Source organism: Alexandromys fortis, unplaced genomic scaffold, assembly GCF_014885135.2.
Source record: "Alexandromys fortis isolate MF-2015 unplaced genomic scaffold, M_Fortis_MF-2015_v1.1 scaffold_124, whole genome shotgun sequence".
Classification (NCBI taxonomy): Eukaryota; Metazoa; Chordata; class Mammalia; order Rodentia; family Cricetidae; genus Alexandromys; species Alexandromys fortis.
Genome location: NW_026067995.1, coordinates 536,687 through 561,231, shown reverse-complemented (window position 1 = coordinate 561,231; position 24,545 = coordinate 536,687). Strand labels below are relative to the sequence as shown.

At 39.6% G+C, this 24,545-nt stretch overlaps 1 protein-coding gene across 1 annotated transcript; it reads right to left on the bottom strand.

Moving 5' to 3' along the window:
• Positions 1-956: 956 nt before the first annotated feature.
• LOC126512389 (guanylate-binding protein 2-like) lies at positions 957-20,654 on the bottom strand. Its single transcript, XM_050160147.1, has 11 exons — positions 20,497-20,654; positions 16,957-17,167; positions 16,362-16,489; positions 15,427-15,536; positions 12,218-12,414; positions 11,634-11,876; positions 9,920-10,200; positions 8,313-8,525; positions 6,532-6,634; positions 5,676-5,869; positions 957-4,335 (listed from the first exon to the last, which is right to left on the bottom strand). The coding sequence occupies exons 2-11, from the start codon at positions 17,144-17,146 to the stop codon at positions 4,228-4,230; spliced, it is 1,767 nt and encodes a 588-aa protein (XP_050016104.1). The 5' UTR covers positions 17,147-17,167; positions 20,497-20,654; the 3' UTR covers positions 957-4,227.
• Positions 20,655-24,545: the final 3,891 nt, after the last annotated feature.

Genomic DNA, 24,545 nt, shown 5'->3' with positions numbered 1-24,545 from the left:
AAGACAAGACAATCCAGAGACATTCCAGAACTTTAGCTTAGCCAAACACCTGTCAGAGTGAAGTTTGATACAAACCCAGACTCTGGGGACACGCTGCTGCCAGAAAATGTTGCAGTATGCTCTGAACTCCTTTCCCAGCACAGTCTCCATTGGTTTCTATCACTTTTTAAAGAAATTAATTGAGCCTTGTGACTCCCTGCATAGATCGCTAGGGCTACAGGGATGTGCATCCACATTCTTTTTCTTGGGATTGGGATTTGAACTCAAGTCCTCGTGCTTACATAGCAAATGCTCTTATTCACTGATCCATATCTTCAGACCTGTACTGTATTTTTTTTTTAAAGCTAGCATAGAAAACCAACTCATATAACCTATAAATATAGAAACTTTCAAAAAATGAAACAGTGGTCAAATTGTAGGGGCTAAAATAACTAAAACCTTAAGTAATAACACAGGGTCATATTTTGACTTCATCAACAGCTTCTTGAATAATAGAAAAAAAATCACACCACTTGGAAGGCAGAGGCAGGTGGATCTTTGTGAGTTCAAGGCCAGTCTTGTCTTCCCTCCTGCAAGGGTAAATGCATTTTCTTAGTGGTATTAGTGAAGATACAAAGAAATCAGATCACGTCCATCAGTGAAGAATGTGTAATGGTGCTGGCACTTTGGACCGGTTTGCAGTTCCTGAAACAGTTAAACAGAATTACTACTGATCCACCAGTTGCACTCTTAGGTGTGTGCTGAAGAGAAATACACGTGTCCACGCAAACCCTGATGTAAAATACTATTTATAATAGCTAGGTGTTTAAATCAGAGCAAAAGATGAACTGACAAATGGATAAATATAATGTGATGCTAATAACATTTATTATTTGTCAACAAAATAAAGAACCAGTACATGTGAACATTAGTAAAACTCAAAAGACTGTGATAAGATTAGAGATAGAGGGAGAGTAGGCATTTTATCTTTTTATTTATATAAAATGTAGTAATCAGCTAAAATTACAGAATTAGAAAGCATACTAGAATTTTCCAAAAGTTGGGGTGAGGTGACAGGAAAAGATTATACAAAGACTCTTAATGGCTTGGGGCTTCTGTTGTGGTAGAATTTCTTTAATAAGCATGCCAACACCATTTGGAGTAGTGGACAGGACATGTCCCCGATGAATCCAGGAAACTCCTGAATGGCTTCTGTGCCAGGTCCAATTTGAATTCTCATGGTAACTCTAAAACAACAAGGTAAGGCAGGAAAGCCAGTGAGACTTCACAGGAGCACATGTGTCAGGCAGTCTTTTGTCTTAAAAGGCATGGGTCAGGTCAGGATGCCAAATTCAATGACGTGTTGTTTCAACAATTTCTCCAGGTTGTTCTGTTCCAGCTAGCAACTGAAGTTATGCATGGAAATGAGCAATATAAACCATGTTTTAAGTAAAACTACTAATTGGTTTTCCTAACTCATTCTACTTTATTTCTATTTAGAATGTTGGAAAAATTAAAACTAAAGGGCTGTGACATCATACAGTATTTCGTGCCCGGCAATTTTATCCCTAAGACTTTTTAAATGATATATTTTATGTTATGTCTATGATAGCATGGTAACTTTGACAAAACTAACATGTGGAAATGGATTGGAGCAAGCCCCAAATGCTTCTCTAAAATGGTCACATTCTCTGTTTACATGTTCAAAGGACTGACATCGTTGTGTTTAGTTCTAGAAAATTACAACAGAGAGAAGTGGCTGATGGCCTGAGACACGCCTCTCAGGTTTTTACCAGAGCGGATACACTTCCTGTTACTCTGTCTGAAATGAAAGAATAACTGCACACTGGCTTAATGCTGCTTATCATAGTCTTTCATGAATGTGTAATTTGGTCTGCAGCTGAATGCCGTTTAAGGCCATGTAATAATTGGTAGGCTCTAAAAGCCACATGGTCAGATGGACCCCAGCAACGGTGCCCCTGTGGGTAACAATGTTTTGTATTAGTTATTTTTCTTTCTGCTGCAACAAAATATTTTACAAAGGGAACTTGGAGAATAGAAGGTTTCCTTTGGCTCTTGGTTACAGGATACAGCCCACCATGGAGAAGATGTCATGGTGGCAGGAGTTTGAGGCTGCTGGCACCTTGCATCTGCAGCCAGGAAGCAGAGACAGATGGATGCTGGAGTCCTGCCTAGGCTCCCCCCATATCTGAGACCCCCACCACTGTAATGATACTGCCCACATTCAGTGTGAGTGCTCTAAACTCAATTAGCCAGTCTTGAAATCCTTTCACAGATGTGCCCAGATGTTTGCCTCTCAGGGGATTCTAGACTTTGCCAAGTTGACAAACAATATTAACTATTATATCCAGGCAGAGACAAAGTTGACGGCAGTCTATGGAAATTATGGAAAATCATTGTCATCAATAACTGAAAACTTCCTCTTAACTCACTGCCCACTAGAACCAGACACATATATTCACTAACCAAATACATTAGGTGCTGTGCTGATGGTTAACCCACTCTCAGCATTTCCACAGCAGCAGCCTTTAACAAGAAAAATATATGAAGTTTCCTTTCACTGTGTGTTTTTTTTTCATTTTTTATTTTTCTTCCTGCTTCTGAGTCTCTGTGAGATCCCAGTGGTGGCCGATCCCTCGCTGTCAGAATCTCTGAACAAACCAACACCCCTGTTCTTCTCTGTATGGCCTCAGTTACTTGCAGTTTTTTCAGAGGTCCCACTGAGGCATTTAGCAGTCTGTTGCTATAGATCCTGGTCTGTAAGCAGTAGCTGATACCTTGTCTTACTGCTCAGTTTGTCCAGGATGTGATGTGTGGTAAGACAATATCATTTCAAGCATGGAACTCCTGGTTTTGTTACTCCCTCCATGGACCAACCTAAGCTTCAGTGCTTGATACATTCCTGAGTTCAGACTCTAGCCTGAATACATTGCTCACAATGCCCTCGTTCTACTTCATCACTATCAATAAAAATTTTAAACATTCCCAAAACATCCTGTATTCTTCCTTACTCTACTTTGAAAGGAATTTTAGCAAGCTGCAGCTGAGCCCACTAGTTTTCCTACTCATGCAGAATGATGGACAAGAAGCTTGGATTGCTTCTGCTCATGGCTTTCATCCTCATGTGCATGCTTGTGAGGCACTATACCGACTGAGCTACATCACCAGCGCTATAATACACACTTTGAATAAAGGAAAGTTTTGGTGTGTGAGTCAACCTATCAACTCTAATTAGCTGAAGATTCCATTACCCAGATGTGATTTCCAGTGTCAAACAGTAAACTCTCCTGTTGTGCTACCCAAAAGGCATTGCCAACCTGTTAGCTGTAAAAAAAAAATCTTGATTTAGCCATCAGAAGAGATACAAAGAATACTATAATGTAATTCTATTTCTTTTCAGTTAGAATCAACATTACAGAACAAATAACTAGCGTGCGCTAGTGAATATTGGGAGAAAGGAGACAGAGTCAGAGAGAAGCCATGTAGCCCAGCTGGAGCCAGACAGAACTTTACCTGGTAAGCCACAGCCACATGGCGATACACAGATTACTAGAACTGGGTTAAATTAAGATATAAGAGTTAGCCAGAAATACGGTTAAGCTATTGGACAAACAGTATTGAAAATGATATAATTTCTGAGTGATTATTTTGGGTTTGAGCAACCAGGAACTATCAGCCTTCTTACAACAAAGTACAAATTAAATACATATTCTGAAACAATTACAGTGGGATAATACTTTTTATTAACTTTTGTTGAGAAACTTCAAGACATGATGTCACAGCAGGGAAATAAAAGGAAAGTAGAGGTGGGGTTTAGTTTTTGAAGGACTGTAGGAAAAAAAATCAGAGTCCTCAGAGAAATGAAAAGGACTTCATTTTGAGAGTTAATTAAAATTTGCCTGTTCTGTGGTTGTAAATGCTATACGGTAGGAAAGAAGAAAAGAGAAGATTATAAAGGAGAAACATACGTGGCCTGGGGATGGTGCAGGTCAAGAAGATCTCTAAAACACAGAAGGCAGAGCCTCTGCTCATACACGCATTCTGCACAGAGGGAGACTTCCTCTGACATTGCCCAGGGGTCATACAGTGACCATAGCCTGGAGTTACAGGTGATTTTGAGTTGACGTGAATTGAGTTTAATAGCAGTTGTTTCAAACGTTGAAGGTTCTCAGTCAACATATTCCTTGATAAAGGATTGCTCGGCAGAGCAGTTTGAAAATCAGACTTTCAGAGTATGGTGCAGCCTGAAGGTTTGCTATTCCTGATTTTGTCGATCTCTTGATGAAGTTTGTTGCTCTCATTCTGGAACCCTTCATTGAGAAGTCGCTTCTGTTCCTAAAATGGAGATGGAGACTGAACTCAGACAGCTTCCCACATTTCACAGAGTGTCTCACAGACTCTCTGATAGTTATATTATTTTCTGGAGGAATTTTGGTGTTTTTCTTGAAACCTTCTCTTTCTTTAACTTCCCTTTCCTTCCTCTTTCTCCTCTTCCTCTTCCTCCTCCTTCTTAATCTCTCTGTCTCTCTGTCTCTCTTTCTCTCTCTCTCTCTCTCTCTCTCTCTCTCTCTCTCTCTCTCTCTCTTTTTTTTTTTCTATGATTTTTCCGGCTTAAGAAATGTTGGCTAACAGTTGCTAAAACACAACTCTTCTGTGACTTAGTAAAATACATTTTTTTTTCTATAAAAGCACCAGCTTCCCTCTTCTTTCTTGCCTCATCTCTGGTTTGTGTTGTTTGAACTCTCAAACACGTCTAAGATGGATATAAACCAAGTGGAAGGTTACTACTTGGTTCAGAACCAGGGCAGTTATTCAATCAGGGAATTTAGTACATGTCCAAAATTTTAATAACAGAGAGAGATGACAGAAATATACCGAAGCAACTGTGGTCTGCAGGCCTAATGGGACATTCTGGGATACCACTGAGACTCAGAACTGATATAGAGGAATTCATGAATAACAGGGCAGCACTGTAATTTGAGTACTTAACCAATGTGCTTGAGTATGTAGATGCTTAGGGACTCTCGTTATTCATTAGAATACTTCCAGACACAAGGTCATATTAGGTGTAGCAGAAATGAAATCCCTGTGGGTTCCATTTAGTAAAGAAAATAAGCTATATATTATATGATGTATTCTGATAAAATTGCAATGTCTTCATCTAGCACAACATAAGAGACCCGAGTTATTAAATGGAAATAAGTAGGAGACACGTAAGCAGCGCTGAGTAATTCCTAGCCACTGTCTGTGAAGAGCCTCATAAAGGGTTTCATCCACCCATAAGCAGCTCTTACTACTCGCAGCTGGAGATAAGCCATGAGGGAAGAGAAATGTATCACTATTCATCAGAACTACTTATGGCATGGCAAGAGTCATAACCCAGGCTGACTTGAACCAGTCATCCTCCTGACTCAGCCTGATAAGCTTACGTTTTGATTTTCAGATTTATTTGTGTTAAGTGCATGAGTGTTTTTGCGTGCGGTGTTTGTAAATGTACCACGTATGTGCACTATCTGCAGAGGCCAGAGAAGGGACTAGGGTTATGGACTCTTGTAAGTCACTGTGAAGGGTGCTGATTCCCAGACCTAGGTCCTCTATAAGTGCTTTTAGCTGCTAAGCTGGTTTTTGCTCTTATTTTTGATTGGCTCACTTACTGAGAAGATATAACCAAGTACCTGAAGTTTGAGAGATATAATATTGTCCTGTTCTCTTATTAACTGTTCCCGTTCCTGCTGCATCTTCAAAGTCAACTGCTTCACATGCTCCTGGTAACTCTCTTCCTTCTGCTGCATCATCAACTCATACTTCTTTTGCTTCTCTTCTAAGTCTCTGTTGGCAGCTTCAGCAGCTTCTGCCTTTATTCGTTCCACTGAGAAGAAAAAGCAAAGAATCCAAACACTAAATTTTATGACTTTACTTTTGTTTTTTTTTCTCTCCTTTAAAAAAATTCTCTTGTCTTTGATAAAATTTCTTGTGGTGATTTTTGCACGAAATAACTACTTAATAGGGAAGCAGATGACAATGTATATAACAGTGTAAAAGCAAAACACCATGAATGATACTTGTGATCCTTTCTCTGCAATGATGATTTCACATGTGTTGGCTGAGGCTGTTTGCTCATTCCTGGCCACCCAGACCCAAAATAATCACACAGAAACAATATTAGTTATGATACTGTTTGGCCTATTAGCTCTGGCTTCTTATTAACTAACTCTTGCATCTTAAATTAACCCATTACTATTATTTTATATTTTTACCACAAGGCTTATGGTTTACCAGAACCTTGGTTCCGGGTCGTCTATCTCCTTTGGCTGCTACATGGCATCTCTGTGACTACACCTCTTTTCTCCTCTATCTTGGAATTCCCACCTTGCTCTATTCTGCCCTGCCAGAGGCCTAAAGTAGCTTCTTTATTGACCAAAGGTAACAACACATTCACAGCATACAGAGGGGAACCCCACATCACATGGACCACTACTGCTAAATGTGGCAAGAGTTTCCAAGCACCGGAGTTTCTTCAGCAATTCTCACCTTCAATCTCCTTTGCTGCTTCTGTGAGTGATTGATCCGCCTTTAGAAGTGCTTCAGCCACATCGTCCTTGGAGTCAAAGTACTTTTTCAACATCTTTTCTGCCTGGTAGTATAGAATAAGTATAGAATATAAGAAACAAGCCAATGTGTCTATTAACTGACATTCGTGTTACCAGTTAAGTAGCAATCCAAATAGCTTCTTATGTTTAATGAACCTAAAACTGACTTAGAGACCCCTTCCCAAATCCTAAACTTTCCATAGCCCTATCTTTTAGCAACTAGTAAATCTTTCAAACTAGTTGGATCTTTGATCTCTTTTCTTAGTTGCTTCATATATCTTATACGTGACGATGAGCTGATTGATCATGTTGACTCTAGATTCAAACATTACAACCTCAGTCTTTTGCTTGTCATCTGTGGCATCCAAATCTCACAGCTCTAGGTCTTGCTTCCTGACTGCTGCAGATGATTCAACTCACAGTAGCCAGAATTTTGCCATGTTATGTTAAGAACAGTCCTATTATTCCAATGCTCTACGATGACTTTATAGTTCCCCTAAATGAGCAACAAGCAGTTTTCAGTGTCCTTCAAGATTCACCTTGTCTGGATTGTGACCTTTTTCACCTCTTGTTAATCTTTGCTCTGCTCACCATCTCCCAGAGCATCAGGTTTCTTGTTGACCCTCAAATACACATTAATTTGCTCTTATTAACTAGTTCTGTTGCTTGAAATTTCCTACCTCTACATAGCCACTTGTCTTTCTGTCTAGTTTCTTTAACCACTTTGCTAAATCTTTACCTTATAGTTTATCAAAATAGTAAAATACAGTATCTCTTGTAAGTCTGGAATGTCCATAGGACTAAATTCTTATGAAAGGTATACAGTCAGAAAAGTGTCATGGTGTGCCTTAGAAATTTTAAAAGGAGTTGATGTACTACTCTTTTGTCCTTTTGTCCCTTCTCCTTGTTTCAAGGTATAAATTTGAAGTAAATCCTGACTCTCAGAGCATGAATGCAGCTCATAGATAGAGTCCCTGGACTAATGTTCTAGAGAGCAAAGGAAGAGACCTGGGAACAAGTAGGTGGCGGAGCCACCACAGCAGCCCTGGGGTCTTCCTGTGTGACTCGTTGTCCAGAAGAAAAAAAGAAATATTCAGCCATTTAAAAGACATTGATGTTTGTAAATAATTCAAAGTCAAACCTAATCTTAAACTCTATTATTAGCACAGAGCAGTCTGGAACTGAGGGATATAGATGATACTAGTTGGCATTGCATTCAAGAGTTCCTGGTCCTTAGCTGTGTGATCTTAAGTGAGTCTTGTGCTTCACTCTGCCTCATTTTCTGTTTCTCTTCCTGACAAACTAACAGTGCATGGTTTATGTGAGGATGTGAGAATTAAAAGAAGAAACCTCTAAAGCCCAGGGGGAGCTATCTAGGTGCTGACAGCTAGAGGTCATTTGTCCAAGTTCTTTGAATGACCATAACTTTTAACTAGTTTTCCTTTTTCATTAATCCTCTTGTCTCTAGCAACCTGAGCAGCCCTTGTCACACAAAGCCAAATAAACAAATCCGCAATGAACAAATTCCGCAAACATTCTCGAGATATCCTGTTGTGCTTCCAAGCAGAAAGGTGCTATCTGTCTCCTGTTTTGCTCTCTGCCAAGATGGATGTAAGACAAGGGCACTCTCCAGAAACACCATGGCACCTTCCTTGCTCTCACTAGCATTTGGAAGAGATTCCTCATGAAGCACCTTTGCATGGTACCAACTACTCGCTTTACCTGCAGCCCCTTCCCAGGAATCTGGTGATACTTTTTCTCCAGCTCTTGCTTCTTTTGAAGAAAGAGGTAGTAACCTCCTGGTTTAGAAAATGTCCCCTCTTTTACTTCTTTTTCCAGAGGTCCAAAAATATCCTCCAGCAAATCTGAGCAACGAGCTGATGACACATCCATGTTCTTCTTAATAAAGGCCTCTAGCTTGGCGTCCAGCAGGGCCTGGGTAAGAAGAAAATCACACAGATGGTTAAGAGGAGGAAGATAACACAAGAGACCACTGGAGAATGTCGAAATGGGCCATGCTCTTCACCTCATTGTGAGATTCAAGGTATTCCTGAGGAGGGTGCTGGCTACTTCAAATTTTACTTCCTAGAGGCTTTCCCCTTTGTCCTGCTTCAGAAATATTCTCAGAGCACAGACACTGTTTCACAGGAAGCCTCTACTTAAGTCACTAATTAAAGAAACATGTCAGATTATAAAAATTAGACCTAGGCCAGCCTGTTTAGATTTCCTGAACCCACCATTTTATGGCTTCATAAACATGTCATTAGTGTACTAAGATGTACTAAGGTTTCCTTGTCTATAAGGATGGGGTAACACCACCAATCCCAGATATTTCTTTTCAGACTGTATGAGCTGATACAGAATACTAAGCCCAGAGGCTCTATAAAAACACTCAGTAAAGGGTAATGGACTATGTCATGTTTCTTTGTATTTTCTCACCATACAGCCAATGAAAGTATTGAAGATGACATGATGAGTTTTCTGTGTTTGGAAAGGATAACAGAAGAGCTAGCTCTCCATATGACATCAAGCAAGCAACTAAATATTAACTCCTGTATTTCCTTTGGGTTGGAGAGTACTCAATTGCTTGTTTACATTAACTACCCTGTTTTACCAGAACCTCCGAATGAAACCACTTGTCCTTTGTAAAATCCAGCCTTGGTAATCTGAGAAGCATTGCCACTGATCAAATGGCAAAGCGTTTGTAAACATTCTTACAATTGGTTTGTCATTACGAGTGGGGAGCATAAAAGCAGTGTATTCCTGAACAATAAAAACTATGTTAGAAGTGAATATGAGCCGGGTGATGGTGGCGCACGCCTTTAATCCCAGCACTCGGGAGGCAGAGGCAGGTGGATCTCTGTAAGTTCGAGACCAGCCTGGTCTACAAGAGCTAGTGCCAGGACAGGCTCCAAAGCTACAGAGAAACCCTGTCTCGAAAAACCAAAAAAAAAAAAAAAAGTGAATATGATTAAAAACACATTATGTTTAAATTTCTCAGAGAATAAAAATGTTATATTATGTAAAACTATTAAATAATACTTTGTAAATGTAAAGTTTGTGTAATTAATTCCCTCAGTGACTGAGATTATTGTTTCCAGAGTGGGGAAACTAATAAAAATGACATGTGTGTAGGTGTAGGTATGTGTGTGTGTGTGTGCAAAATGTGACTAGTTATAGTGTTATGCTTTTTTATCAAAGTCTAGAAGAATCTAGTCTTTCAATAACCATTGCAAATCTCTGCATATCATGGGGTATCACTGAGCAATGCTCATCCCAGAAAAGGCCCATGTTTTTCTTTGTTTTATGACTTTGGGTACCACACATACCCCTAATTCCTTCTGGAACTTTTGGTCTACATCCTTGAAAGAATTCTTTATGAAGACCTCAATGGCCTCACTCTCAATAGGCCTCTGCAGGTCCAGCAGCTCCTGGAGGGATTCTGTGGGCAGCTGGACCTTATGATTCATCTGTTCTTCATAGTGCTCAATGGCCTTTTGCACTGCAGCTGAGTTCTCTATCTGGGCCAAAGTCAGGACGGCATTTTCCATGCAGGGTAGTTCTCCACTGCGGATGGCGTTGACATAGGTCAGCACCAGGCTCTGTAGGCCTGTTACAAAAGTTAAGAAAATGGCTGTCATTTAGTAGAAAAAGCACTGTACAGTTTTCAGGATTCTCTGAGAAACAAGAACAGCATAATAATTTATTAACCTTAAGATCCAGAGGATATTAAATCCTTTTTATCACTCCCCTTCGTTTGTTTCAAAGATAGACTTTTGATTGAGTGACTTCTAGCATTGGGAGAGAAAAGTTGTGATACCAAACCTTGTTTCATTATTACCCTTTCCTCTCTCTTCTCACTCCGTTTCTTTCCTCTCATTCATTGACCCTTTTATTCTTCATTGATGTTTTAATAGCCAAAGTAACAGTTTTGCTTTTTTATGCCAGTTTTTTTTTTTTTTTTGTAGTTTTAAAATGGTGCATCATTCTAGTCCTTTCTCTAGTCTGTATAAAGGTAACATCCCGGACACTCCTCCACAGAGCTATAAGTAGATAAGCAAATATCTAGGTTTGCTCATAGTTTGTTGATTGGTTGAAAGCATCACACTCCAGTATTCTACCCTGCTCCTTGATAACACAACGATGTGTTGTATGCAGAATACTCCAGAGAGTATGGCATGTAAACCAGAAAACTTTACTTTGTCCTCCAACGTTCCTGCCTGCCAAGTCCTCCATAGAACTTAGAACCAATTGAAATTTCTGGAAATCATGTTCCTGTCTTTTCCGGATATCGCCATTGCAGACCTCTCCAGCGGGGGACTCTCCCATCCACTCTCTTCTTTTAGCCTGACTCTTGCTTTCTTGAAGTCAGAAAGCTGTGTGCTCCTTTGGGCCTCCGTCTGTTGCACTGCTACCTCAGGCATTACCCTCTGTTCTTTTGGGTAACTGCTGCCCATTTCTAACTTCTCACCTCACTGAGTTTATGAAACCAAAGTGTTCTCTGACTCCCTGGACTCAGATCCCACTTGCATAGACCTCTTGTTACCACGTAGCAACTCCTTATTTTTTTATTAATTATATGAATTATTATTTATCACTATGAATTTTGGAGTTTCTTGTTTGTTTCCTTTTAACATGTCCTTTTATCATGCTGTGCAGGAAGGAGGATGGAAACCACATCTCTTTACCCCTCATTAAATACAATAGTTAGATTTTTAATATCACTACTAAACATTCTTCTGTACATGAAAGTTTGAAGTAGCAAACTCCACAAATATGGTATTTTCACTTTCTCGACTTTTAATAATTTTTTTAAGTGGGAACCATGAGTGAGAGGAAAAAACTTCTAGGGTTGGATTAGATTCTAGTTCGTTTCTCTTTTTCCTTTTTGCTATTACAGATATGAGATGGTGAGAAATGGCTTTAGTTCCCAAGTAAATTCCATCATGCGATAAACACACTACATTTTCAATGACAGCATCACTTAGTATCCTACAATGAGCAGAAGAGAAGCCCAGGTAGAAAGTAGAGGGGGTGACTTACGTGGCCCATTGACTATGATGCCACCAGACAGAGTCTTGACATCAGAAGAGCTGAAGATGTATGAGGTGAATTCTCTAACTTGTTCTACAAATTCTTCACTCAGATCTTCCTCTTTCATTGTCTCTAGTTTGGAAAGATACTTCCTCTGAGCAGGCCTGTCGAAGACGAAGCACTTCCTCTTCGGAAAGAACTTCCTGATGCACAGCCGAGGCTCATTAAAGCTTTTAATTTTGTCATCAGATCCTGCAAAATTGAAAATTAGATATAGTAAAAACTTCAAATGAATTACTTCAATGTATGATACTTCCAATTCCATAACTTCCATAAAGCCTATGTAAGCTGAAAAACACCTAATACAGACAAGTGATACAAACTTAAAGGAAGGAGAAAGGAATCATCCTTTTGCTAAGAAGAAGCAGTTTGTAAAATTTCAAATGGAGTTCAAATGATTTAGCGAAGCTGTCATTTCCTGTGACAACTGTCAGGATAACAAATTTACAAAATCAAGACCTTGGTCAACCAAGCAGAAATGGCATTTATGAAATTTTCTCTTTGTATCAGAGCATTCCACCAAACTCGGGTACCTTTTTTCAGGGTCAGTGAGTGTTCCAGGTATTCATCAGCGGTGATAGGTTTTCCATTAGCTTCCAGCTCCAGGGAGAAATCTCTCAGTGCCCACACAAAGATTGGGAAGAAACCTACAAAGTTAGCGGAGTCGTCTACCCCACTCTGCTCAGGGGATGACTTTGACTTGATAAGATCAGTCAGCTCTGTAACATAGCTGAGATGTTCAATTAAGAAAACTATAAAGACAAGTTCAGCATTTTTATGATAAACACTTTGCCAGTGCCTCCCCAAATTAATGTTTTGTTTTTGTTTTTAGCTATATTGGTTAGTTTTTGTCTACTTGACACAACTGGAGATTCCTCAACTGAGGAATTACCTCTTTCAGTCAGGCTTGTGGATATGCCTGTGGAGACACTTTTTTCAATTACTAATTGATGCAAGAAACCCCAAGCCACAGTGTGTCGTGCAATCCGTCGACAGGTGGTCTCTGACTGTATAAGAAAAGTAGCCAAGCAAGCCACAAGAAGCAAGACAGTAAGCAGAGGTCCTTCTCTGTCTCTGCTCTGGTCTCTGCCTCTCAAATTCTGTTTTGATTTCCCTTGATGCTAGACCATAACCTGTAAACCAAACAAATTCTTTCATCACCAAGATGCATTGGGTTATAATGTTCATCACAGCAACAGAAAGAAAACTAGGACATTAGCTCATTCATTCACAGAATCCAGCCATTGGCAAACATCTAGTGAACCTCTGCTATGAATCAGGCACAGCCCCAGGGAATAATTTTTAAAATAAACGAAAGGATTCTACCATCATAGGGCTTACAATGTAGCAGATGAATATTAAAAAAACAAGTAAATAAAATATTTTAAATTCTCAGATATTTACTACCATTTTTGATGCAGCAAAAGGCCTTAGCCGAAAATACTAGAGAATAACTGTCTGTGTCTAGTTACTCAGAGAACTTCATGTGCTTTCTAAAGTCCTTGATTAGCAGAAATCTACAAGAATTAGAAGAGTCATCTGTGAAAGTTCGAGTGGAGAGGTTAGAGAGATTGCTCAGTAGTTAGAAGCAGTTACTGTTTTTGCAAGGGACACGAATTCAGTTCCCTGGTTCAAGTTTCAGGAAATATGATACCTCAGGTTTTAGCAGGCACCTCATTTGCACAAAAATGCACAAATAATACCTTTGAAACTTCTACATGGAGAACATCCCAGGTAGTAGCCAGAAATCCTTTGATATAAAAATATGAGTGTAACTGACATGTATGTATATGGACTTCGGTATATAGGGTACAAGTGCTAAAGAAATAACTGCCAGAATAGGCAAGTTTTGAAGGCCAAAGTAAGAAGTTTCAAGTATGTTTTCTACTGAGTAGAAAGCTAGGGATTGATATTGAATGTAGAGGAGATAGATATGATAGTATTTCAAAAGATCACACTTCTGAGATTCCAAAAGGCAGTCAAGACTGTCAGGGAAGAAGAGGTGGATCTCTGTGAGTTCGAGACTAGCCTGGTCTACAAGAGCTAGTTCCAGGACAGGAAAGAAAGACTGTCATGGAAGAGCAGCTTGGTCTTTGAGACAGAACAAGCAAAGCTTAGAGAAGAGACAATGGAGACAAGATGAGGAGGTTGGTCTAGGGAAGCAGCTTTGCTAATGGAGTTTAAAACACGTGAACTAATACTTTCTAGAATACGAGTGAAAAGATCAAGGTGATTTCTAACGTTTTGATCATAGCAACTTTGTGGAACAATTGGGAACAGTTGGGGAAATGCTTTTGTAAATTTTGAGATTAAATTATCTCTTAAAGATCTATGTGAAGATGTAAACATTTGAAGTTAGTCACAGCTGTAAATAAATATTTGATGGTCACTGGAACACAGGTGCACAGAAGCCCTTCAGACAGAATGCCATTGCGTAGAGCAGCGAGTGAGGAGAAGTGCAGTAACTAGTAAGCTGCAATATTCAGAGTCCACACAGGCAATGGAATAGTTTGCCAGAGAAGAAAGTAGAATATTAGGAATTTTGAAATTCTAGACGCAAGAACCTAGTGGCTCAGAAGAGGAAAGAATTGATTTTTGAAATGCTGCTGTGAGATGAGATAATATGACTTCTGAATGAGCACAGCGATATGAGGAAGAATACAGCATGACACCCGAAGTGAAGTTCACAGAAATTCTTGCAGCACTGATAATGACATGGGTGGGTACTGAGAAGGTAGGGGCTAAGGACACAAGGAAAAAGAACTGGGGGAGAATAGTGGAAACCTGTGTCTTTTGGTTACCAGTCTCCAAACAGTAGGGGTTAACATATTCGGCAAAATAAGGCTGTGTGGACTGAAGGATTGATCAAAGACTACAAAGAACGGCAATGTGGTCTGAGAGCCCTGGCTTCAAAGAAGGTCATCTTTCCAATGAAAAAGTGACTGTGAGCTGATTGGAGAAACATAGAAGACCGACACTGGAGGTACAGACTAAAAAGCAATCACTATCTCAGATTATGAGTTTGTGAGGCAGCGCAACAGCATAAGTACAAGCAAGCACATGAAAACTCATGATGAGTAAGCAAAATTGGCCAAGGCAACCGGTAAGAGGCTCAAAGGCATGGTAAGTAATGACTTGCGCTCCTGGCCCATCACAACACACCGGCAGTGAGCGCCAGGTTCAAAAGGACCACCCAGAAACATTCCTGCAGCAGCTTAATTTTCTTAACCCCATTAAACAACAACAACAACAACAACCAAAACCTGTTTACAATAAAGAGCTTCTGTATTGGAGTCTCCTGGGTCTCTGCCATTGCCTCTGCATCTTCTCACCCCCTCACTCCCCCAATGGTGAGCGCACAACAGGCAGCAGCAACAAGCCTGCAAAACCTCTGAGTTTGCAGGCTAAATATTACCGATAGCATTCTGTGGGAAGTCAGGAGATAGGTAACATTTAGAGACAATGATAATGGTGATTATTGAGTACACGGGTTCTAAATCATGTTGAGGATTTGGACAAATGCAGGATATTGACCTATTAGTGATGTTCTCAACAATGTACCACAGGTAATGGGTGGCTTAAGAAGTTTGAACTTGTAGTGAAAACAGGCAAAATCACATGATAAGTATAAAAGAATTGGTTAATGACTTAGAATTAGTTTTTGCCTGCCTGTCTACCTGATGAAATAATAAAGCTGCTCTTCCTAGGTTTAGTACTGTTCTAGACCACACCTAAAGGATACTGCAGTTGGTCCATGGCCTGCTGGTTGATGGTTCCTATGCTGTTGTAGATGAAGGTGCTGCTGAGGAGGACCGCCAAGGCAAAGATCCAGCAGTCATTCTGGTTGTCTCCCTACAGGCCAATGAGTGAAGAAGAGTAACTAAGAGACTGTCCATCAACTCACGTAGCCAAAGATGAATATTTGTTGTATCCCATTAGCTATGGCATCAAAAGTAAGTCGTTTCTACTACGTAATAACTTTTTATCTGTGTGATGATTTTATGAATATTCAATTCGTGCCAGTTTAGATTTTAGTAACTAATCACCATTATGACTTTTAAGTGTGAGTGTCCTTCATGCATTCATACACATGGATGTATATCATCTTATTTAAACTGGCAACGCTAAGCTTTATTTACAGGACATACTCTGTATGGTAAGGGGCATTTTAGCTCTAGTGTTAGCACTAGTGAAAGTAAGGTCCTTCAATAAGAGTTTTATTGGTCTCAATAAAACTTGGGAAGAGTAACATGATTCTCCCTGAACAAAGAATTGTTGCAGATCTTACATTGTTGTTCTATTACTGGCAGTCCTTTGTAAAAGTGGCCATTCTTTTAAAATATATTTTATTAATTTTTTGAAAATTTCTAACATTGTATTTTTATTAGGGTTCCACATTGAATAGCCAGTCATGTTTATAATGTGCACAGGCAAGTTCATGGTATCATTAGCAGTTTCAACCAAAATATTTGGTGTAGAAAAAAAAGACTAAAATATCATTATCTATCGTTATTATAATATCATCTAAATGCTGATTCATTATTCTTGGTTCTTAGAACAACTTGAAGAATAGAACATTCATTTAATTATTTAGAAGCATATATCCAGGAGTGAAATGGGTTCTTCAAGCTGAGCTATTGACAAGCTACAAGTAGAATCTGAAAGATTTATTTTTACCTTCTCAACATCTTCAAGGCCCTCAGTGTCAAGCAGAACTAGAGTGTGTCCTGGTTTCTGGGGATGAGGCACACACCACATCCAGATCCCCTTGGTGTGAGACTGCACTGTGGAGCCCAGAGAGAAGCCTGCAAAGCAGAATGGGCATGGGATTGAGAGGGGAGTACATAACAGTGCTTCTGGTGTTGAGTTACACTTGAAAGAGTAAAACAACTTCAAGTATTGATTTTAATTACTACCCCAGAAATAGAATACTGATCAATGCATTCATTCCTTACAACTAGACACTTACTCCTCCTATGTGGACAGTCTAATAAACGTTTTTTAATTCATCATTTAAGGAAGTTAACTTTCTCAATAAATGTATTTGTTCTTTCTCTAAAATATACATTTAATTTTAAATTTGAAAACAAAGGTGCTGTTTAAAAACCAGTGAGTAGCGATAATTCATCAAAGAGACATTGCACTAGTGGATAGACATTACCCTTTCACATTCCTCCCTCTTTCTGGCATTCTTTCCCCACATTTGCTTTTAAAAGTCGGGCTACACGGGTGGATAGAAGGGACCCAGCACAGCTGTGTTGGTTTCACCCACCTGCATTCTTCCCAGCCAGCTTGTTCATCAAGTAGGATTTGCCTGTGCGGTAGAAACCCACAATTGCCACCACCACCACTGGCTCCTTGATGGCAGACAGATAACCCAGAGCCTCCAGGTTGACCACAAGCTGCTCCTCAGTGTTCTCAATGAGACATATGGGTTTTGGCATGTGGATGTCTGAGGCCATGTCTAGCGTGTTCTTTTGTCTCTAAGGAGAAAATAATTGGACAGCCATTTCTTGTCAATGAGAGGAATAAAACAGTATGTGTTAAAATTTTCCACCTTTGAAATGTGTTCTTTGCACACTTCTAAATGTTTTGGGCTCTTTATGGTTGTCCTATATGCTAGACACTACCTTCATTTAAATACAACCAATCGAGGTCCATAGATAACCAGAAAAGTTATATAGTGGGTTCCAAAGGCTGAATATGCCATTTCTCCATCTCTTTCCAATGCTAGTATCTTACATACCCTCAGTGGAGTAACTGACTAGGCTTTCAGCATTTCTATAACACCCTTTCTAAAGCTGCATACCTTATACCTCCTCCTTTTCTTAAATAAGATTTTGATGTCCTTTTTCTGCTTTATAATGTGATTCAGGATCCCTCGCTAATCCTCACATCTCTTTTCCTCCCCCTCATCTTCAGTAGATTCTTATTCTTTCTTTATCCTTCATTACTTTAGATCCTAGAAGAGTGTATCACATTTATATTGTAGAGTATTTTCAGTGATATTTTTAGTTGTTTTTTTAATGATAGTATGTAATTATATTGGTACACACTGGGCAAAAAGGTTACAAGTCTGATATTCTGTAATCTTCGTTGATCAAATCAAAGATTAGTGATGCTGACATTCTTGCTCTGAAAACACTCTTTTGAATGTGGTCTCTTGGTTAAGGGGCTACCTACCAAGAACTGTTTACTAGTTTGCATTTAAATGCACTATTTGTAGAGCAGATAAATATTTTGGGAAAATGTCTAAGATTTTAGTTACCCAAGAAATACAAGTTTAAAATGCATCAAGGTTCCTGTCTCTCCCTAAGAATGTGTAGCCTAAAGAAGACAAATAACAAGTGTTTCCAAGAATGTGAGAAAGAGAACCCTTATGCATTGCTGGTGGGAATATAAAGTGGTGCAGCCACAGTAGAAAGCAGTATGGCAGTGTGTCCAAAAACTTAGAACTATCAAATGACCAGATATCACTCCTGGGTATGTATGTATGTATGTATGTATGTATGTATGTATGTATGTATGTACATATATATGCCTACACATACATATAAATATACATATATGTGCATGTGTCTAAAGGATTGTAACACAAAGACACTTGCATCTTCATTTTATTGCTGCACTGTGGAACCAGTCTAGCTGTCCATCAGCAGATAAATGGAAAACTGAAGCATAGTACGTATACCCAGCAGAGATTTATTCAGCCATAAGAAAGGATGATGTTATATCATTTGCAGGAATCATGGATGGAACTGGAGATCACCATGTTAACCAAAATAAGCCAGACTCAGCAAAAGGAACATTGTATATTTTCTCTTACACGTGAAATGTAAATTTAAATATATAGTTAAATGCATATTTATAAATATGTGTTCAGACACATAGAAAGTGAGAACAGCAAGAATGAGAAAGGAGGAATAATTCCAAAGAGAAGAGAGAGATAGTGGTGGATGAAAAAAGAGGGAAAAAACACGACAAGAGAAACAAAGACAGACTAGAACACATTTTACTGTTAAATGCATGAGTATGTTCATACACACATATACACCATTTTGTTAAAGCTTGATAGGAACTATTTGGGGGACAGGAAAGGCACCAGAGAATTGAAGTTAGGAGTGATAGGGTATATTTGGGGGGCAAATATGGATGAAACAGTAAAATATATTGGTTTAAATGTCCCAGTGAAGCTCATTACATTGTACACTAATTGAAATTGTTTTTCTAAGTGTGAAAGCAAAAACAAGGAGAAAATTTTGAAGTTTCCATTTGGAGAGACTCTAAGACTCAGCACATGTCTTTTTATTATACTTCATGGGCTTTGGTCTCTATTTTTAGCATTTACTAATAATGCACGCTTATAAAATAAAACCACTATAACGTTTGCTTAAGATGACCGTCTACTCTTATCATGACACATACTTATTAATGGGAGGTCTACAGAGAGCAGGAGCATTGCTCCTGCTGTCAATCACTCATCCATTCATTTGACTACATCAGTATGAACTCCTAGGTATTTACTTTATTCTGTGTGACTTTGAACTGTATGATCATTCTTTATTTTATTGATCCATTTATCCCTTTTGTTCACTGAGGCTCTTTCATCTGGATCCAGTGTTTGACTGTCAGACCTCCATCACATCCCCAGTGCTGTGGTACTTTCCCCCACCACAGATTCTTCCAGAGACACCTCACGTTTTTCCTGTGTTGCCCTAGAGTTGAGCATTCCTCCTAAAGTTTTGTTTCCTTTCAATGCACAGTGGTACTTATACCAAAAATATACATGGAGTACAGTCATTGCTTCAAGGTGAAAGAGTATCTTCTGAAACATGATAGGGTATTTGAACTCATGAAGTCACAGTAGCTGTGTTTGCTTATAGAAAAACCTACATAAAGCCGGGCAGTGGTGGCACTTACCTTTAATCCTAGCCCTCGGGAGAAAGAGGCAGGCAGATCTCTGAGTTGGAGGCCAGCCTGGACTACAGAATGAGTTCCAGGACAATTTGGCCTACATAGAAAAACCCTGCCTCAAAAAAACAACAACAAAAGGAAAGAAAGAAACCTGCATGAAATTCAGCAGCCAAAATTATGGATGGGTAAGAGGCTCAGGGAGTCCCATGGTGTAGTTTAGGCGCTGTTGGCATTGATGACTGACTGCTAAGGGAGAGATGGTTGGTTTTCTTCTGTCATGTGGCCCTGGTAATTTATCCAACCTCCAGTAGATGTCTTTATGCACAGGCCCAAATGACCCACAATAACCTGACTCAACGAGGACAGGAATTTGGGAAGTGAATAGAGCTGGGGGCTGGGGTGGAGGAGATGGAGGAAAGAATAGGGAATACATACAATCAAAAACACACTACATATATGAAATTTTCAAAGAGTAAATACACACACACATATTTTAAAAATATACAATGGTTTTATAACTTCCTTAACTATCACCGGGAGAATTGTCTCTTTTTACAAACTCCAAGCGGTCTTACTTACTTTACCTATAGGCAGACATTGGCGACAAGTAGAGGGATTTTTACCTGAGTTTCACTAGACAATAAAGATGATCTACAATCGTCCCACGAATGCAGTATCAATCTTCAAAGACTCATACATACCCGCTCCGTGGACTCTCCCTTACCAGGGTCTATTTAACTCTACATAGTAGAGACCTGGGCTCTAACAATAAAACTACCTCTGTCAACCAACTCCTGTTCCACTGATGCCTGTGTAGGTCTCAGCCTCCCTTAAAGAGGTCATTTTAGGGCAATGCAGCAATCTGGTACAGCCTTTCCCACTCCCACCTCTGTCTTACCTGAAGCAAAATCCTTTAGTGCTAAAGAAAGCCGCCTGTGTGAAGTGTTGAATGCTGTCTGCTCTGCTTGTGAGTCTGGTTGCTGAGCCCTCTGTCCTCTCTCACAGTTGCTGTGACACCTCCGCCCTCTGCAATAGCCTAAGAAGTTCTGGGGTTTTCAGCAGAGAATTTATGGTTCAGCAATGTTTAGAAGATGAAAGTGAAAGTAAAAAAATAATACTGAACAGGAAAAATGACTCAACCACTTGACAGGAATGAAGGCCGTGCTAATAGGATGGCTTTAGGGGGTTTCTCACCTATAGACTTACAAATGATACAGTTTAACTCCAAAGTTTCTATGGATGTTTAGAAACCTAAGGTGATGCATGTATTGAAGAAGGCATGGTTTTGAAGTCACTCAGTCTTACCTTCCTGTCCTTCTTGGTCCATTAGTGTTTGTTTTGTGAAGCTGCCCACCCCACTGAGCTGCACAAAGGCAATAAGAGATTGTGCAATTCAGAGTTGGACACTAATTTGTTTAGAAACCTTCTCTATACTGCAAAAGAATAGAGAAGAAAAGAAATAAAAAGGTGGAGTTAGAAGGAACAGTTAAGGAGGAGGGAGGGAAGGAGAGAGAGGTAGCAGGGAAGGAGGGATGGAGAGAGGAGGAAGGGAGAGAGGGAGGAGGCAGAGAAAATATTACTGAAAGTGAAAGTGAGCCTGAGTTCTTTTAAACAAATCAAATGCTGGAAATCAGCTGGTTTTCTCTCCTTTTGGACTAGTAAACCTGTTATCATTATAATCTGTTAGCATATAACATCCCCCCAACAATTTAGCACCTGTTGAATATTTGTCAGTCATGTGGAACTTAAGGGTAAACAAAAAGGATTTTTGTGTTTATTTCTAGCTTAGAGACTGGGAGTTTTCCAGCCTGTGCAGCACATTTGTTTCTAAACTGAGGGGCGGGTTCTCCAGTCTTCTTTGTACCCTGTTTCCTTACAGATAAGCAAGCCAGAGTCCTTTCTCTGAACCCCCGAAAGTTAATAATGTCTGAAAAGTCTAGGAAAGCCAGTTCTAAATCTGAGATATCTGTGAGCCTTTGAAATATCCCACCAGGCTGGGAACGGTCAAGGCCTTGACAAGCTGCCCCGGCTGGGGCTGTGAACAGCAACTTTGAAACAGTGGTTTGAAGTTTGGGAGACATTTAATGAACCCTCACGCTGATCTACCTATGGACCAACACTTAAAACTTTCTGTCTGACCTAACACAAATCAGAAAACAGGCCCAGATCTTCATTTTCCAGCTACAAGAGTTAGTCATTTCAATAAGTTCACATGATACCAATGTGCACTCAAAACTACGTTGAGGAAACACTATACCACTGCCGTTATTCTATAAGTTAAGTATCACCAGAATTACATCTGTCAAAGCCTTAGGTTTGATGCCAGCACCAACAAAAGAATTATCCAGAAAGTACTTTTGTGTTTCTGTATTCCACGAAGTGATGAGACCCAGAACTTTGACAGCTTCTTTTTGTGGTGCTTTTATTCTGAAAATGTCGATGCAGAGCCAATGCCCTCATCATTGGGTGACTGTGTCAGCTAACAATCTTCAAATTAACTCCCTTCTTATAGAAATTTAGGAGACGATTCTGTTACTTTATGAACAATGTATAGCACACACTTGAAATAATTACAGTAGGCTGATCACTTTTATTAACAGATTTCACTTATCCTGTGTTTCTGCAGTGGTGTAGAAGGCATTTATTCTCAGAGATTTGTAAATAATATTTTTACACAATTTGCAATTTTTTTCAAATTTCCTCAGATTTATGTCATTTTAGTTGTTATGGTAAAAGTAAAACTGCACCATTCCCTGAGTGGCTGCAGTGGGCAGTGGAAGGGAAGGCAGGGAGGCAGGGAGGCAGGGAGAGAGAGAGAGAGAGAGAGAGAGAGAGAGAGAGAGAGAGAGAGAGAGAGAACCAGAGGCGGGGAAGGGAGAAGTGGGAAGAAGAGAGCAAGGCATAAGGCAGAAGTTGCCTCTTGGGGGGAGAGACAGAAAGGGAGGAACTCAGGCTGGAAGCAGAAGAAAGTTCTGCTTGCCTCAGCAGAGTGTGTGTATTGGGGGGGGGGGGAGGCTTGTCTCTTAAAGGGAAAGGACAGACCATTACATTCCCATCTCTTTTTTATAATAAAAAGTCGGGAGGATAGCCACAACAAGTTAAAGAAATTGGGATGACAGATTCTTAAGACTTATTTATGGGTGTTGTCTTGGGGGTGAACCAGAGAAAGCTGTGTGCTAGTCACCTCCTGGAGTAGCTCCTCTCTTTGTTACTCTCTGGTGTTTGTGGTATGGAAACATTTGGTGTCTCTTATACCTGTTTAAGGTGGATCCTTCAATTTGGCTCTCTGGAACTCATGAGAATTTTTTGGATTTGTGAAAACCTAAGTTTTAAGACATATGCATTGTATAAATAGTAGCATATTTATGTCAGAATGTCTGTGACAGATTTTTTGCATAATAAAAAGTATCTTTAAGATTATGGAAGGCAGCATGAGAGAGAATTTTGATAGCTTGTATTTGTCCTTACACCTTTGTAACTTGCAGGTGTACACCTTAATAACTTGTATTTGTGTTTTACTGAAATTTGTTTGGTGAAGTTTTTCTTTTAAACTGACAAAACCACTCAGCTGTCAAACTGCATCAGAGATCTTTGAGGAGGATAAAATTTTACTTGAGTTATTGATTAAAAACCACAGAGAAATTACTTGGTTGGAACCCAGAGCTGCTCTTCAGGGTCCTCCATGGTTGCTGAATGTCATATTTGCCTTCTGCTGATTAGTGCAGGCTGATTAGCCTGCCAGGCTCCAGAAGATCCTATGGGCTAAGAAATCTGTAGGAAGATAAGCCTACCTTGACCTGAGCAGCTAGGCTGTCAATTCCAGGGATTCTGCCCATTGTCTGGTGATCTTCAGTTTAGATGAAAGGCAATTTTTACTGGTGGTCAGTGTTTGGCAATTGAAGCAAATTGCAGATGGATGTTGTTTTGTGCTCATTTATTTGTCTTCTTGGGAGGAAATAGAGTGCTACCACTAGGAGCCAACCTGTCTCTTTTTGTTATGAAAAGTTTTTTTAATAATAAAATATTTAAATGTCATATTCCCCAGATCTCTGAGCAACTGAGGGCTGTTTACTGGGTATAGATAAGTTATAACTACAGTATAGAATCTGCCTGGAGCTGCTGCCACCGCCGCCAAGATCTGTTGCTAACTTGAGATGTAGTAAGGTTCCATTGGACCACAGTGGGAAAAACTTCTCTATGCTTTGGTATATGTAGCTACAAAAATAATTTCTAAGATAGTTTGTTGATGTTGTTTTGGTTTTTGTTGTTGTTCTTAAAGTAGGAAACCCTTTCTGAAATATACTCTTAAGACAGGATTCATCTCACAGATTAATTTCTATTTTGTATTTTTATAAGTTGGTGCCTTTGATGGGATTGATTGTGCTATCTAGACTAACCTCTTATCCTAATGAAGAGACTGGGATGTCTCTTTCACAAGGGCAGATATATCCGCTTTTCTTTCCTTGCCTGAATATTTAAAGTTGCTTACACAAATTTTCCTCTGTAAACTTCATGTTTTCTTTATTTTAAAAACCTCTTCCAGATCTTAATGAAAAGATTCAGCAGCAGCTATTGCAAAGTCTAATTGTTGTAGTGTGTTCTGATTTTCCCCACCAAGTACTTTTAAATTCTCATCACAAACACATGCGGTACACGGGAGAATGCAGCCGACTGTGGCAAGAATGGAGCAAGAATGACCTAGAGTTCCCAGTGGAGTCCTTGTTTCCCTCTGAAACCCAAAGGGCCTAGCCTCCACTGTACATCTTCCTCTCAGCATTCTGGTCTCCCAAACTAAAGTGCATTAGGTTCTGCTTACAGCCTTCCAGGGTTTTCCTATCCCAAGGTTTTTTTTAAATTAATTAATTTATTTATTTATTTATTAAAGATTTCTGTCTCTTCCCCACCGCCGCCCCCCATTTCCCTCCCTCTCCCCCAATCAAGTCCCCC

What these genes read in the sequence shown, in the direction of transcription:
- LOC126512389 (XM_050160147.1), bottom strand. Translation starts at nt 17,146, where the DNA reads ATGGCCTCAGACATCCACATGCCAAAACCCATATGTCTCATTGAGAAC. An exon ending in CAGGCCATGGACCAACTGCA is followed by an intron (nt 12,415 to 15,426) that starts GTATCCTTTAGG and finishes TGAACATCTCAG; the next exon opens with CTATGTTACAGAGCTGACTG. An exon ending in AGTTCCAGAAGGAATTAGGG is followed by an intron (nt 8,526 to 9,919) that starts GTATGTGTGGTA and finishes CTTCTTACCCAG; the next exon opens with GCCCTGCTGGACGCCAAGCT.